The 16,748-nt window shown below is 37.7% G+C and overlaps 2 protein-coding genes across 2 annotated transcripts in view; both read left to right on the top strand.

Annotated features, from left to right (window-relative positions):
- Positions 1–155: 155 nt before the first annotated feature.
- Positions 156–2,776, top strand: LOC117369900 (E3 ubiquitin-protein ligase TRIM21-like). Its single transcript, XM_033965243.2, has 2 exons — positions 156–305; positions 789–2,776. The coding sequence occupies exon 2, from the start codon at positions 799–801 to the stop codon at positions 2,428–2,430; it is 1,632 nt and encodes a 543-aa protein (XP_033821134.1). The 5' UTR covers positions 156–305; positions 789–798; the 3' UTR covers positions 2,431–2,776.
- A 945-nt stretch (positions 2,777–3,721) lies between these two features.
- Positions 3,722–16,748, top strand: part of ankmy1 (ankyrin repeat and MYND domain containing 1) — a 295,837-nt gene continuing 282,810 nt past the window's right edge. The window contains exons 1-20 of the mRNA XM_055221547.1: positions 3,722–3,913; positions 4,516–4,662; positions 5,472–5,696; positions 6,236–6,453; positions 7,659–7,875; positions 8,616–8,780; positions 9,173–9,294; positions 10,191–10,557; positions 10,642–10,823; positions 11,730–11,901; positions 12,496–12,641; positions 12,705–12,825; positions 13,156–13,263; positions 13,694–13,816; positions 13,886–13,987; positions 14,423–14,564; positions 14,872–14,905; positions 15,005–15,039; positions 15,336–15,539; positions 16,043–16,271. Of these exons, the coding sequence (XP_055077522.1) occupies positions 3,722–3,913; positions 4,516–4,662; positions 5,472–5,696; positions 6,236–6,453; positions 7,659–7,875; positions 8,616–8,780; positions 9,173–9,294; positions 10,191–10,557; positions 10,642–10,823; positions 11,730–11,901; positions 12,496–12,641; positions 12,705–12,825; positions 13,156–13,263; positions 13,694–13,816; positions 13,886–13,987; positions 14,423–14,564; positions 14,872–14,905; positions 15,005–15,039; positions 15,336–15,539; positions 16,043–16,248 (3,228 nt within the window). The 3' untranslated portion in view covers positions 16,249–16,271. The remainder of the gene's footprint in view (positions 3,914–4,515; positions 4,663–5,471; positions 5,697–6,235; positions 6,454–7,658; positions 7,876–8,615; positions 8,781–9,172; positions 9,295–10,190; positions 10,558–10,641; positions 10,824–11,729; positions 11,902–12,495; positions 12,642–12,704; positions 12,826–13,155; positions 13,264–13,693; positions 13,817–13,885; positions 13,988–14,422; positions 14,565–14,871; positions 14,906–15,004; positions 15,040–15,335; positions 15,540–16,042; positions 16,272–16,748) is intronic.

Below are 16,748 nucleotides of genomic sequence, written 5' to 3'. Positions count from 1 at the left end.
TTTGATGCTCAGTCCCCTGGAAGTTGTATTTGTATTTTTTTTTTATTAGAAGGAGAATTATACATGACGAGTAAAAAAATATATAAATAATTTCATAGTTCAATAAAATAAATTATAAAGCAGACGGTCTTAACGAAACGCTGCATACTGCGCATGCGCCCAATTTAAACAATCACAAACGAGCAAAGGAGCGGGGCCAACATTTTGAAAGCTCAACGGAACTTCGGTTTGCAGCAGCGAAACGCGAACAAAACTACAAATTTCTCATAAACCCTGACTTCTATTCTATGTGGCTACAATAACTAGTGAGTAAAATCTTTGTAAATGTTTATCAATATATTTTAGCTTTTGGTTTTGACCGTTAATACGACTTAAGAGCTTGTACGTTAACGGTAAGCTACCACGTTCCACTTTGTTATGAATTTTAGCCACCATGCATGTGAAAGAATTATAATTTACTACAACTATTCATCAATTTAATTTATTTCATTCATAAAATATAAAAAGCCATCAAAAGTATCGTAAAGTTTAATATACAAGAAATGAATGAAAATGAGCAAAAAAAAAAACGGTAATCTTAAGTGGACTTTACTATAAAACATCTCAATACATTTAATTTATATCACAAACACTAATCCATTGCAAGCAGATATCCTCACTGAAAACCAGCAATGCCACATCAATAATTTTGTCTATACAACACAAGACAACGTTACAAATGCTTAGAAAAATCTGGGAGACTATGATGAGGATTTAATTAATAAAATGTTCTTATTTCTGCATTGTAGGTCTTTTGAGATGGCTACTTCTCCTGTGAGCCCTCTGACTGAAGACCAACTGTTGTGCCCGATCTGCTTAGAGGTGTTTAAAGACCCCATCTCTACTCCATGTGGCCATAACTTTTGTAAAAACTGCATTTCCAAACACTGGGACAATGAACTCTCATGTCCTATGTGTAAAAAGGATTTCAGCTGTAGGCCTCCCCTTCATGTTAACACGTTCATTTCGGAGATCTGCTCCCAATTTATGAACCCAACAATGGAAAAAAGTGTGGAACTGTATTTGGCAAATGAAACGGGAGGCATCACGTGTGATATTTGCACTGGGCATAAACTAACTGCTGTAAAATCCTGCCCGGTATGCCTCTTTTCTTATTGCCAGAACCATTTGGAACCTCATTTGACAGTCCCCCGCCTTCAAAAACACCACCTTATGGAGCCAATAGAGAACTTGGAGGAGAGGATGTGCTCAGAACATGATAAACCGCTGGAGCTATTCTGTCTTCGTGACCAAGTTTGTGTCTGTATGGCATGCACAATTTTGGACCATAAGAACCATGATATAATCCCACTAAAGGAAGAGTTTGACAACCGGCAAGGTTCACTGAAGCAAATCAAATCTGAAAATCGCCATTTGATTGAAGAGCGGCAGGACAAAGTTCAGAAAGTTAGACAAAGTGTAGAGCTAAGTCGCAGTTGTGCACAACGAGAAATGAACAATGGTATGGTGTTTTTCAATGCTGTCTTGGAGATTGTTCAAACTAGCATGGCGGAGTTTCAAAATGAGATCCTGACAAAACAGAGGGCAAACGAGAAGGAAGCAGATGCACTTATTTCAGAGCTGGAGAGTGAGATTTGTCAACTGGAGGGCAGAGATGTCAAAATGGGACAAATTGCATGTTCTGACGACTATCTACATGCTATACAAAGCTTCAAATCTCTGAAAATTGCCCCAAAAATGAAGGACTGGAGCTTGGTAAAGTATGCGCCTACTTTGTTTGAATGTACTGTGAAAAAAGCTGTGGCAAAGCTGGAACATTCCTTCATGGACCAGAAGAAACTGTTGACTCCTCAGGCTGAGTTAAGGAGGCTGCAGCAACACGCTGTAAACATAACCCTCGACCCTGACACTGCTAGTCCATGGCTAACCCTATCCGATGACCGTAAGGAAGTTTCTGACAGAGGAAAGAAAACTGCTGTTCCGCACAACCCACAAAGATTTTCCAATTTCTTATGTGTTCTTGGGAAGCAGGGGTTCAATAGTGGCAAGTTTTACTACGAAGTTCAAGTGAAAAGAAATGAAAACTGGGACGTAGGTGTTGTTAAAGAATCAATTGATAAAAAGGACAAAAACTTCTTATTTTCGAAGAATGGAACTTGGGCGGTTATGCTCAGAGATAGAGATAAGTACAGCGCCAGTGCTAGTCCAAGGGTTGAGCTATTGGTGAAGTCTGTTCTTCAAAGGCTTGGAGTATTTGTTGACTACGAGTTGGGCCTAGTTTCATTTTACAATGCGGAAACTGCAGAGCATCTTTACTCCTTCACCAACTGCAACTTCTTCGGGAAACTATATCCGTTCTTCAGTCCTGGAAACCGTGTGAATGGGTTTCCATTTACTCCTCTGATAATCAAGCCTGTTAAAAAAGTTTAGAATGGACAAAGGACCATTTTTGTTTTTTCTGGGTTTTTTTTTACAATCTGACTCTATGGTGGGGGGAAGGGGGGGGTTGGATCAGTTAATTTGTTGTTGTCGTTCTTTGAATTTGGGAATTTTTTTACACAAAAATCATCACTAATAGACTGTATGATAAATTGTACAAATTGAAAGATAGATTAGATCAGATAAATTTTCCATTGTTCTTTTTATATGGTGTCTAAATAATTCAAATGTTCCCTTTTTACCTGATTTATAAAAACATATTGAAGAAGAAAAAAAGTTTTGTTCTGTACTTTTGTCAAGATTTTTTCCCAGGTTTAAATAAAGCTGATAGTGTACGTATAAATATTGTACTGGTTTTCATTCTTATTTGAAATAGACAGCACTGTATGATCTAAAATCCTATGTGCATTTTCATCTTATTAAGTGACTCTAACAATATATTGAGTCAATTAAGTGCTTTTGTAGCGAGAGCAGTGTCAGTTTCAGGAAAGAGTCAGGTAACACGTTCACCTAACCACAATAAGGTGCTCCCACTGTTTCATAATCCGCCACAATGGGCACTTGACAATGAACAAACTTTCTCCAATTTCCATGTGTTGGTTGATTATATTACTAAACTTACATTGGCGGTCTTAAGTATCAGTACAGTACCAAACTAAATATCTTGTAGGTCTATTACAATACTGTTCCAGCCATGTCTAAACAATACCATGACTTTGCGAGGACAAACCAAAAGGAAGGTTAAAAAACAAAATGCAAATAAATGAAGTTAGACCTAGACAACAAAAGTGTACTGTACAGCATATTTTAGGTAAAGATTTATGGAAGCTCTTTAAATGTATATGGGCCAAACATTGAAAGATCTAGAAAGGTTACTTTTCACAAGTCATCAAGTTTTTATAAATACTTGGGGGTCTATATTCAATTGGATCCCTTAAACAAAAGTTTAATTTAAAGGGATGGTTTTCTAATGATTCCAACAGAGTCAAAATAACGAAAGGGTTATAATTCAAAACATATCGGTATGATATTTGTATAGGTATTATAGTATTATGTCTTTTTCCCTTATAAAATGTGTGACACTTTCTACGCATGCGCAGAACTCCACCTGGCGACGCTACTGAAGACGTAGTCATGGCAACTGATGTAACTGAAAATCTTGGCTTTTGCCTTAGTTTTTGAGCTTTTAAACTTATTTTCAAATTTTATTAACTTTACACGGATGCTACTGTATTCCAAATGAATGCAGCAACAGCGCGAGTGAGTCTGTATCCCGGGGAACATGTTGCCCACGGTTGGAGCGATCGTTTCGGTGATCCCTGAGCGAGGAGCCGGCCTGAGAGCGCCTCTACGCGGGGCAGAGGAGCGCACAGGAGCCGGTGTCCAGGAGTGGTCCGACGGCTCCAGATACGAGGGAGAGTTTGTAAATGGGTTCAAACACGGTAGAGGAAAGTACACTTGGAAAAATGGGGAGGTAACGCCAGACAAATGTCAATATTAAAGCAAAAAACAAATAAAAAATTAGCTCAAATGTTGAATATAACCTCAAGGAATTAAGCTAGTAAGTTAGCTTCAAGCGGCTAGGTAACGCTCATAGTACTGACTAGCTACTGACTAGCATGTAACCAGACATAAGCCATTATTAAAAATTATAGCACTTCAATTCATACTTTATTTAGTGTGCACTTTGTAGCTTTTTTGCTAGTCTATCACCTACTACCTACTACTACTGTTATTACTTTGCCTAAAATGTTCCACAGTACCATAAACTAAACTTGTTGCATTGCATTTATTTACTTACAGATGTTGCTATTGCCCCCCAAGTCTTTGAAAAACATGTATTCACAATGTGAGCAGGGTCTCTTCTCCACAGAGCTGACCTGTACCTTGGTCTTGTGGCATCTCTTGTCTATCTCCATATAGCCTAAATTGAATGCCTGTACTGTGGAATATTCCAGGCAAAGCAATAACCTCAACGTAGTCAAGCTGTTACTACGACCTTTAAGGCCACACAGTATGGTTGAGAGTATGGTTCATATCCTCATCTTACAGCTTATTTTTTGCTTTTGTTTGCAGTCTTATGTGGGCTCCTTCTACAAAGACTTTAGACATGGAGATGGAGTTTACTGCTGGCCATCTGGACACAAATTCATTGGCAAATTCTACTTGAACAGAAAAGAGGGATACGGACAGCATGTGTTCCCCAATGGATCACACTTTCAGGTAAACCAGTAGACCATGACCACACAATACTTTTATATAATTTATTATAACTATTATTATCAACTACATGATTCCTGCTAGGTAATATATAATTGTTCATTTGTTTGTCTTCTACTGCTCTGCACAATCTGTATTTGACAAATAATATTGGAAATAACCATTTCTACAAAACTGGGCAAGTCATTTTAGAAAGATGACTTGATCTATGCCAACATTTTCCATAACCATAATATCAATTAGAAACAAACTGAATTATTATTTGTCTACACATTGGCTGAGTTTTTCAAAAGCTTTGCTGACTTACTGACCAGAGTCCAGCTATTTAATTTATTTTCAAATTCAGTTATTTCATGTTTGAGTAATCCTGTATTGTCCTACATTTGAGGCATGAGTGCTCAGAAAATTGCAATTTTCACCTACCCGCTCAATTTTGTATACAGTACTAACTTGCATTTATTGAAATAATTTTACATGCTGGGTTCAAAAATGTTTCGCAACAATACAAACACATAATGAAAATCTTCTTTATTAGACTCTGCTTTGAATTTTGTTGGACGCCGCCTTTAAGCTGACCCTATTGCTGTAACCGACAATAAAGACCTACAGAACGATTCTTGTGCCTCTGCGCCTGTTCTTCATGCAACAGAACAGACACGATCAATATTAAGATTTTCAATTAACAAAATATAAAATAACGATCTACATTTGTTTATTAATAGAAGTACTAGAAAAGGCATAATATGTATTATTTAACTGGAATAAGCAGAAAAGATGAATAATGGAGTCTAGATGAATATTTCTGCTGTCAGGGTTTGTATCATGCGGACCAAAGATTTGGACCTGGAGTACTGACCTATCCTGACGGTCGCCAAGACGTGGGACTCTGGCATAACGAACGCCTGCTCCAACTCTGCACCACAGTGGGGGAGGGCTTCACTCTCAAGGATCTCCCTGAATATGCAACTTATATGGACACTTCTACCACTGCAGAACAGAGTGTGCTCTGGTCTCAGACCAGCTTCAAACACCCTAAGGTAAAGCACATATGAACGAATAAACTATAGATTAAAGGTACACTGTGTAACTTTTCTGGTAGGTGGTCTGTCACTTGATTGTCACCAAGATGTTATTGCTTTGGTTGGAATGTTCCATAGTATGTCATCTATCTTATTGCATATATTCAGTTACATGTGTTTTTATTGCCAAAAGTCCTTAAAAACCTAACTGAAAACCACCTGCTTGTCTCCATGGAGATGTAATTGCTTTGTCTGGAATGTTCCACAGTATTGCATTAACCTTCCAAATCTCTGTGAGGATAAGGAGGTGGCGCGACCAGGCCAAGTTACAGGTCAGATCTGTGCAACTCCACTCACAGTAATAATGCATGTTTTTAAAGTTTTTTTTTTTTAAATATAAAAAACCGTAATTGATTAAATACAAGATAGATTGTTTAATGTCATACTGCGGAACATTCCAGGAAAAGCAATAACATCTCATGGACATCACTGCACCAGAAAAATATAGTAAACCTTTAAATACATAACTTACGTTTCTTTGCTCTCTTCAGAACCAGTTTTCAGATGACACTTACGTTCTTCCCACTGGTATTGAGATATTTTCGACTGACGGAGACCACCTGCCTCTGCCGCCCAAACGCAGGGAGGAGCTGGATCACTGTTTCTATGGAGACGAGTGGGAGCCCGACATGAATCCATATCAGGGCTATGAGAGGGACCCCCTGTCCACTCTGCCCCTAGAGGCCCGAATGCAGGCACATATACTCAAACACAGGTGAGGGATGGTTAGAATGAAAGGAGGATTTGGACACTATAGAGTTAAGTGATGTTGTTGCTTCTGGGTCCAACCAAAAACTTCAGCTGATTTATAGCTTTGTTTTTGTTTCTTAATTGTCCAAGAAAGGGAAATTACCTTTCAAAAGCGCATGTTTAGACACAAATTGTATCAAACATGTAAATAAAGTAGTAATAATCTATCTTGACACAGGGTTACCAGTGTGTATATTTCACTGCCAGTCACTATTAATGCTAACTTAGACTAGCCACCTTCTTACCTGAACCTCCCTTGTACACTTTCTGTCACTATTATAGCCATAGATCCGTAGTTATAAACTCGTTAGCTTCAAGCGGCTGCCATCTCTTTTTAACTTGTCACTAAAAAAAGAGGAAATTGTTTTCACTCAGCTGGGGGATGTGATCACATTTAACAACTCTATAAAACGAGACAGTACATTGCATATTTAAATAGACAAGCCAAATTAATCAAGGGTTAATGCTAAATAGTACAGTCTGGAGGGACAGTCTGCTCTGATTGGTCGTTTGAAGTGATAATTTGTAGCAACATGGTTATAATTTAAGTTTAATAAACCTTGTCACCCTAACCCTAACCCTAACCCTTACACAATAAAATATATATGTAAAACACTCAAAAAATAAAACATTTAAGGCCTGTAGCAACAAAAGTGTAGACATTACTGCAGTTTAATCCAGATGTAGACTTGGTTTGGCCTTGCTCTGGTTTAGTCCTTCCCCAGGCCAGGTTTATTTCCAATTTAGTCCCAAGTTTTATGTCTGTGTGAGAAAGTGTGGATGTACCCTTAACTTAAACAAGATTTGTTCTTGAACCTGTCCTTGTTTGGTCCTGGTTTGAGCCTAATTTAGTTCTGATGTAGACCTGATTAGGACCTGCTTTAAACCTGGTTTAGTCCTGATTAAGTCCAGATTTATTTCTAGGTTTCCTCCAAATTATAATGTATTATGTGAACACATCATTAAGAAGAAAAAATTAATAAATAGTAAATACATACTAGTTGTACTTTCTAATGCCACAAAACACAAAAAGTGGACAGAGTCTAGAATCCAGAATATGCTGTGAACTTGTTTAAGTCCACAAAAACAACATAATTATTTCTTCCTGTTATAATATTCTTCTGCTGCTAGAATTGAATTTGAAACTATTTAAATAATTCTCTCAACCAGACTGCAGGGGAAGAACCAGAGCTGGGATGTTGAAGCTGTCCTGTCTCTGACCCGGAGAGGCTTTGGTCCTAAAGGTCACCTGGAGGTCAGTTCAGAGCAGCTGATCCTCCAGGCTTCTCGAGGAGAGCACAGGGCTGTGGCTCAGATTCTGCGCACTGGACTTGTTCATCCTGATGTGGCAGATGCACTCAGATACACTGCACTAATCGCTGCCACGGTAATCTATTGGTTTTCATTATTTGCAGAAAGTTGCTATCTTAAAGGTGGACTATGTAACTTTTCTGAATACAGTTGCTATTGATAGTGCAGTGACATCATGCTGGGAGTGTTCTATATATGTGTGTATGGCAGAATGTTCAGCAGTTGCAATGGAGACACAACTCAAAAGTTTAGATGAAAGCCTAACTTGAGTAACAGAGCTTCAAACAGAGCAGTGCCTACAGTTAGCTTCACACCCCCAGATAATGTTGATGGCATCATGTGTAAAGTATCTATTGGTGGGTTTCAAATTGCATCACAACATTCTAAAGTTCAATAATATTTCGCACACATGACAGGAAGCTAACCTGAATATTGTTCAAATTTTTGTTTTGTTGCTGGAATCCAATGAGTTCTTGAGTCCAGACACTAATAGAAATGATCAGATTCAACATTTGTAAATGTTTATTTTTCAGTATTTCATGGCAAAGTACAATGTAATCAACAGGGCAAATTGTCTCTTGACCCCTGTCTGGGAGTATAACATCATCATATTCTAGACTCCAATTAGTTAAAAATACATTGAAAAACATTTATTCTTACTGTGAACAGGGTCGCCTCTCCACAGATATGATTTGTTGGTGTCACCTGCTGCTCTCCTGTGAGATAGATGATGCCATTGTGGTATTCTAGGAAACGCAAAAGCATCTCCATGGGGACAAACCAGAAAAGTCTTAGTATTCTTCTTTTAAATTCCAGGTGAACTGCTGTGACGATGTGATTGAAGTCTTGTTGGACATGGGAGCAGACATTGACAAACTGAATGGAGAAAACATGTCCGCTCTGGCTGTGTGTCACGTCCTGTACTACCCTTTTAACTCTCTCTACACAACTGAGCTACAAGACAGTGACAAAGAAAGAGAAGTAAGTCTGATGACAATATGCAGCTATAGCACCCTGAGAATGCCCAATGTTGTCTGATATTTGCAGCTAAGCAGGGTTGGGCATAGTATATAGTTGAGTATATACTTGGACAGGAGACTGGTGGGAAATCCAGGTTTCACAGTGGAGCTGCAGTGGCTCTAGTGCAAACATTTGTTGTGTCCTTACGCAAGACACTTCACCCACCTTGCCTAGTATGAATTTGGTGTGTGAGTGATTGATGGTGGTCAGAGGGTCCAGTGGTGCAGTTTGGCAGCCTCGCTTCTGTCAGTCTACCCCAGGGCAGCTGTGACTACAATAGTAGCTTCCCACCACCGAGTGTGGAGTGAATGAATAATATATGAAAATATCAAGAGGTTTTTTTGTTTGTTAAGGTTGAGCTGGTGAAGTCTGCAGAGCCATATGAGTCTTCTTCAGTGAAAAACACACAGAATAATGAAGACAGACCCAACACCATGGAAACGGTTCAGACACCCAGTCACGTCTTCTCAGAGGGGTAAGAGATTTCTTTTATCAGTGAAATTATATTCAACCAGGCAGCTCTTGGCTTTTTTGCTTACAGACCACTATGTAACGCTTGTAGGCTAGGAGTTTGACAGCAACCTCGGTTAGTAAAGTACAATTACTACTGGCAGTATGAGAAGGTTGGTTCTTTTTGGAGCCTGGGGTGTAAATAAAAAACAAACACCAATATTAAATTTTTAAAGCAAAAGTGTATTGAAATGTATAAAATAAGAGTAATACAGTGAGTGTGTATTGTGGGTAGGTGCAATAGTTCAATGTGTGGTTTTATGACTTTATGTCAAAGTTCGAGAGTTCCCAAAGTTCAAGAGTTCAATGTTCCAGTTTTGGTCCAGAGTTCAAAACATAAAATGATAGATTCCAGGAGGGTAAATCAGCAGTAGGATGAGTTAATTGGTTTGTCCTACCGCATATCTGGGTAGCTCGCCATCAAGATGTTATTTCTTGTTATAGTCCGGAAAAAAACCTGACCTATAAAAAGGTCAAAATAATAAATTAACATTTACATAATAAACAAAACCGTCTACATTAACACAGTAGAGATAATACATTTCATCAATAAGTCAGAATTATATGTGGATGTGAAATTGTTGCTTGTAGTCATATTTATACACTTTATACAAGTTTTCTGTGTTTATATCTGTTTTTATATGCATTTCAACTTATTCATTTTTTTGTACAGTAAGTACTTTAACTTGGTAAAATATGTTTAAAATCCAACTACCAGAATATTTAGAGTGATAGTTAAATGTTACCTAACTAAAATCAAAATCTACCTGCATTTGACTACTTGGCTAGTGTTGATGTAACTGTCTTGTTAACTAATGAACTTTGAATGTTAGATTTTATTTATTATTTTATTAATTTCAGGGCTGGAGAAGAGGAAACAGAGGACATCTTACAACAGAGTGAAGTGGCCAATGAAAGAGCGCTTGTAGCTGAAGAAGGATTAGAGCCCATTGACCCTCAAACTCCTGCAGACAATGAAATGGATCCAGAGGACAAAACAGATGAGACACAAGAAGAGCAAACTCAAGAAATTGAAACTGAGATTAAGGAAACAGAGGATGTGTATACTGGTGAAGCTGAGGCTGGTGCAGAGGAAAACATAGAGTGTGATTTAAATGAGAATGATAAAGAGGAAAGTCAGGAAGTCGCTAGTATAGAGCGGTCTGTTGAAGTGAAGGATGGTAAAATTGTGGTGGGGAATGTGCAGTGGAAAGAATATCCAGCGAAGGTTGGTATAATATCCAGGTATATATTTCATGCAATGTTTCCCAGTAATAGAGATGACCCCAACGGACTGTAACATTTGTTTCAGGGGAAAATTCATGGATCAAATGAAACCCCCACATTTGACTCGGCTGGATCAGTCAATAGTTTTCAAATCCATGTGACAGAAAAAGCCCTGCACCGCTCAGCAGAGGCCCTGAGTCGCACAGGTTTCACTCCCAGCCTGGACACTGAGGAGACAGTCCGCAAGATGGCCGCCATGAAAATTGAGTGAGTTATTTTAACTCCACATGCACTGGTGAAGGCTTTTGTCAACTACCAGAACTGTATTATTACTATTGATAAATAGGTTCAAATTATTAAAGGTCCTGTATTGAAAAAGGGACTCTCGTGAGCTTTTAGCCACATTAAAATGTTGTTACCTCGTCAAAAACATACCTGAGTTGTGTTTTTCGTTCACCCATGCTGGAGTAATCCTGGATTATTAGTTCTTCTGCATCAAAGCTCAATATGCTCTGTTTCACATTGTGATATTTTTAGCCTCAATTGAACTGTTTTAAACTGAATTACTCTAAAATAACCTTAAATTGTTGCTTTTATTTTTGAACACTTTTGTTTTAACTTTTGCACAGTTGAAATTGTCAATAGAAAGTCTCTAATATCTGATGGTGCACCGAGGAGTGAAACAGATTCAATGAGGCTAAAGCAATAGCTGTAACTTCAAAGTTGGGCAATTTTAGGGCTGAAATGATCCAAATGATTCTAGTGAAGATGTATGGAGTTTAAAAACACAGATGAGAACTTCATGTATTACCACTTAATGACATCACGAGTTTTTTCACATGTGCGAACGAAACAAAACACAACTCCAGGTATGTTTGTGATGAGGAAACAACATTGTAACACATATCAGAAAATCACATAATATGGGCCCTTTAACATGTACGACTCAGTCATTCTAGACATTAACATTCTGGATCTAATCCTTTTGTATTATTTAAAGCCTGTCTACTTCCATGGAATCATGTAGCGGATGTGCCACCTCCAGAAAGTTACAGTGCTTTATTTTAACATATTTTATACTTGAATTGGGGTCATGGTTTTCAAAATGACCGCAGCAAGAACAATGTGTTATTGTGACAGAGCTACTAGCCTTATTGTCTAACACCTCACCAGGCATCGTGAGCGTCTGAATACACTGAAGTTACTGCTGGATCGTGGAGCCGACCCAAACGCCTGCAGGGTCCCGATGCCTGTCCTGTTCATGGCTGTGATGGCCTCTGATGTGGAGGCTGTGAAGAGACTGCTGCTGTGTGGGGCTCGCACGGACATCCAACTCCCACCACAGGTACTCACTCAGTCCAAGAGCCAGCAATATTTGTGTTTTGTCTTTCTAATACTTTTCATAGAAGATCAGGGCATGTCTAGAGGAACATTTCCAACACTTGGTCTTTGTTTTAACACAATCTGATTATTAAGAACTCAACTCAAATAACATTAAAGCCTTACATTAAAGTTTATAGTAAAACTCATCTTTAATATTAAAACACAAACTAAACAGATGCTGGAATGCATCACAGGCTCCATAAAATTAATATAAATTGTTATATTTTCAGTTGTCAGACCCTCTATGTGGCTATGTTTCCTCATGTGTGTAGTGTGTCATCATTATTACCCTCACTCCAGCAGAACACAAATTTCTGCAACACAAACAAGAATTCTTGGGTTTCAGTTTCATGTGCCATTTTGAGGAGGACCATTCAAAAGACAGAATATTTAAGTTTTAAATTGTTAATTATTAACAACAGTGTCAAATTTGTTTCACTCTAAAACCCATGCAATGGCTGGTTTGTATGTTACATAAACCTGTTTTTTCATTACATGTTAAACTGTGATGTACCTGCCTCAGTTTATGTTCAATAATATTGTATGTGTATTTTAGAGAAAAGGCCTGTATCCGCTGCATGTTGCAGCTGCTCTGCCGGGGTCGGCTGGTCCTAAAATCACCGAGCTCCTGCTTCACGCCATCACAGACCCAGATGCCAGAGCCTCTGACCAGAACGAGATGTACCAGACTGACCAGGTGAGGTGTTTACTGCGATTCTAATGCTGTGAATGTGAATTCATAAATTATTCTGAACAGAAATAAAGTGTTATCTGTCTCTTTTCAAAGGAGACCAGTGATGCCATCAGATCAACAGTGGAAACAAGAGACAGAGAAGGAGGCACAACAGCACTGCATGTGGCCTGTCGGAGACACACAGACTACCAGGTTCAAAAACGCAGTTTGTAAACCTCATCATATTCTAGATTACACATGTCAACACACATTCAATACATTTAAACCAGAGATACCTAACTCTAATATAATAGTTTTTCTACCAACAGACAGAATTTGAAATAATAATAGTATAAAACCATGAAAAAAAACTTGTTTCTATATATTTTCTCAAATATCTATAAAAATCTGGCAAATAGAATAAATCAACAAAACATGGAGGAAAAAAACAAGTAGCTATTAATTTGAACAAAACAATAGACTCAAAACCTCCTATTAACTACCTAATATACAGTCAAGTAACAACTTCCATTTTATTTGCAGAATACAAGCAAAATTGTGGCCCTTCTCTTATCCCATGGAGCTCGGACAGACCTGTTGTGGAGCGGGCACTCACCCCTCTCCCTGGCTATTGCAAGTGGAAATGAAATGGTAACATTAAATCTGCTAAATAAGTATTATTCACAGATTTGTGCTCAGTTATATTTACTTGAGTAACTAAGACATTGTACCTTTTAGAGTATTTTGCTGACATTACTTTTACTCCTACTTGAGTAACAATTAGTTTGAAGTAACAGTATTCTTACTTTTTTAAATTCCAGAGTCTGTGCAATATTTAATGTTTCAAATTAAAATACATTTTATATTCTCAGTACTCATCAAGTAGTAGTTGTATTAGCTTCTCCAAATGTATTTTTTACTCTTGCACTTACTTTTGAAACTTTTACTTCAACTTGAATAATATTATCATAATGTAACATTACTCTTACTTGAATACACATTTTGTCTACTCTACCCATCTCTGATTAGACACAATTTGCCTTTACTTTGAATTTTTACTACATACCGTCTTTGATTTCAGGCTGTGGAGGAGCTGCTCAAATGTGGAGCTGATCCAAACGTCCCTTTAGGAAACAGAGTGGGCAGCGCTCTTTGTGCCCTCGCCAACAACAACTACCATTTATGTGGCAACAGGCAGAAGCTGGTACATGAACTTTATAACACATTTTGTAAAAGCTGGGACTTCATATGACAAGTGTTGGATTTGTTGTAGTTGGATTTGTTGCTGAAGGCTGGAGCGGACATTTTGATGCCAGTTTTAGTGGATAACGTTGAGGGAACCGCAGTGGACTACGCTTACTACTCCTATCATCAGGTAATATCTGTTGTATCCCCTATCCCCTGAATACATTGGTCTGCACTATGTATTGTCCTATTTTTATACACATAAGTCTGTTATGTTAAAGGCCTATGCTACATTATCCTACTATATTTCAAAGAAAATTATTGCCTGGATCTGTTTTTATTGATACTTTAATACTAAACAATAATATGCAAAACGTCCATTCTTTCTGTGAGTTTAATGCCATACTCTGGGACATTTCAGGCAAGGTAATAACAGACAAGCAGGTGGCAGATCTTCTCCTGGAAAAGTTATGCAGTTATTGAGGAGTTTCAGCTCATTTTTGTAGGCATCAACTGTCATGCAACACTGACACCTACTGGACAATGACTATAACTCAATTTGGTTGTTTAAATTGATGTACTGCTTTTCTTTCATTTAAAATACATAAGTGTCTAATGTTTTCAGGACACACGCATCGCCACAACCCCGTACCACGCCCTCAGCATTCAGGAGAGAGAGATCTGTAAGGAGCGACAGCAGCTGCTCAGAATGATGGGAAATGTACTGAGACAGACTGCTCTACAGAGAGAGAGGAAGAGGCAGCACAGTCAGTATCAGTATCAATGTGAAAGTAGAGTGGTATTATGTTTGTGTGCATAGTATTTCATCTATATTAGAAGGACTTTTTTATTTATTTATTTTCATTTGGTTAAAAAAAGCATAATACATTATAAAAAAAACTTTGCATTTTTGCCAAACTCAAGGATGAGGTAGCACGTAAAACTGCATAGTCTAATAAAACAGAAACTGCATGTATACATGAGATGATATAATCAATACAAACAGACATACAAATCAAGCCTGAAAGGAAATATCATGACAGCACTGTTAAATTGTGTTATGTTTTTTCACAGGGACCTCTATGGATGGACATGAAACAAATGACAGGTATGCACAGGGCTGTCACATTTTTAATCCAGATTTCAATTATTACTCAGGTAAATTATAAAAATGTAATTGAAATACAATTAATTCACTTCAGAAGAGTATGTGTGCTCATTCTTCCCCTAAAGCCCTGGAACACAGACACCTTTATAATCTACAATGGCTTTGAAAACAAAAGTGTCATAGAATATTACTGATCATTTATATTAGGTCTATACCTCTGACAGTACAGTATTGTAAGTCATTCTTTGAAATAATCGAGAGTAGACTGATTACACTAATTTAAAAAAATCTATTCATTCAGACAAACCTTGGACTAAACACTGGACTACACAAGTCTATATCAGGACTAAAACCAGGAAAAGTGTGAACGCACTCTATATAATGTGTGGACTACTAATGATTATGACTTGTACCCTTTTTCCTTTCAGCTCACCTCTGTTCAAGTTCTGCCTTTACTGCAGCCGTGCTGCCTCTGTGAAGCTGACGAGCTGCAGCAGGTGTCACATGGTTTTCTACTGCTCCAAAGCCTGTAAGATCAAATCCTGGAACGAGGGCCACAAAGACGAGTGCACCCAGATAATATCAAGAAGTGCCCAGCTCCAGTCCAAACCCTGCAGCCAACGCAGAGCCAGAGGTGAGACAAGTCTGCAGAGAAGACTGATGTTATTTTAGCTCTTTCACAGGTGGAAATGACACTTAAAGGTGCACTATGTAACTTTTCCTGTGATGGGTCCTGCCACATGCCTGTTTCCATGGAGAGGTTATAGTTTTGCTTGGAATGTTACACAGTATGGCATTAAATTGCCTATCTTGCTTTCGTTCAGTTTCAGGTGTTTTTTATTGCTCAAACATACATTCATACTTGGGCACCTCCATAGACCTGACCTGTAAGAGTTACATGGTGGACCATAGGTTATATTGCATTAGTATTTTTTATTTAAACTATTTAATACAAGAGCTAAATACATGGGTACATTGTTACATTACCAGAACTTAATTTATACCTTACTTAAGTTGCATTGCTTTTAGTTTTACAAGTATTTTGTTGTAATGTTAAATAATGATGTAAAATGTGTTTATTTATCACTTATACTAATACGACTTAACTAATGGCCTTGTTCTGTGTTTGTATCACAGGGGCTGATGCTTCTCAGAAGAATGAGCTCAAGACTCAAAGAGGAGCCAAAGATGCTATGAAATCCAAAACTGTCCGGAGAGCTCTGAATCTCATGTACAAACCCAAGATCACCAAGTTTATGAAGTTTGACCTGAAATCCAGAGCCCTGAACGTGACCGAGGCGACTGTGGAGGAGCAGCCCAAAGAAAACTACAGCTTCATCTGAGACATAAGAATGTGCCTTTAGCTGTCAAAAGGACAAAACAGGACAAAAAACAACATACAGGCATATGTTTTATTCTAATCCATGATATCTTATTGAAATACTTCATAACTCATCTTCTTATATATGATTTGTTAGTACTAATCATGAGTCTTTATTGATCAATGTGATTTGAAAATGATTTAATGATTTTCTTACTTTTTTAACTACTTATACTTAATAAACTAATATACTTACTGCATTCTGCGTTTCAAATATTTTAGTAACAATAATATAATTAATAAAATAGCCCTAAAGTATGGAAGCCCGTTTCCGCCATGAAAAAAAAAAATAAAAGCCCCACAGAAAGTCGAAATTACGAGTTTTAAACTCGTAATTATGAGTTTAAAACTCGTAATTATGAGTTTAAAACTCGTAATTATGAGTTTAAAACTCGTAATTATGAGTTTAAAACTCGTAATTATGAGTTTAAAACTCGTAATTACGAGTTTAAAACTCGTAAT

The sequence above is a fragment of the Periophthalmus magnuspinnatus genome, chromosome 4 (genome assembly GCF_009829125.3).
Source record: "Periophthalmus magnuspinnatus isolate fPerMag1 chromosome 4, fPerMag1.2.pri, whole genome shotgun sequence".
In the NCBI taxonomy this organism is placed as follows: Eukaryota; Metazoa; Chordata; class Actinopteri; order Gobiiformes; family Gobiidae; genus Periophthalmus; species Periophthalmus magnuspinnatus.
The sequence above is the reverse complement of the archived record's forward strand: the minus strand, read 5'-3'. Positions and strand labels throughout refer to the sequence as shown.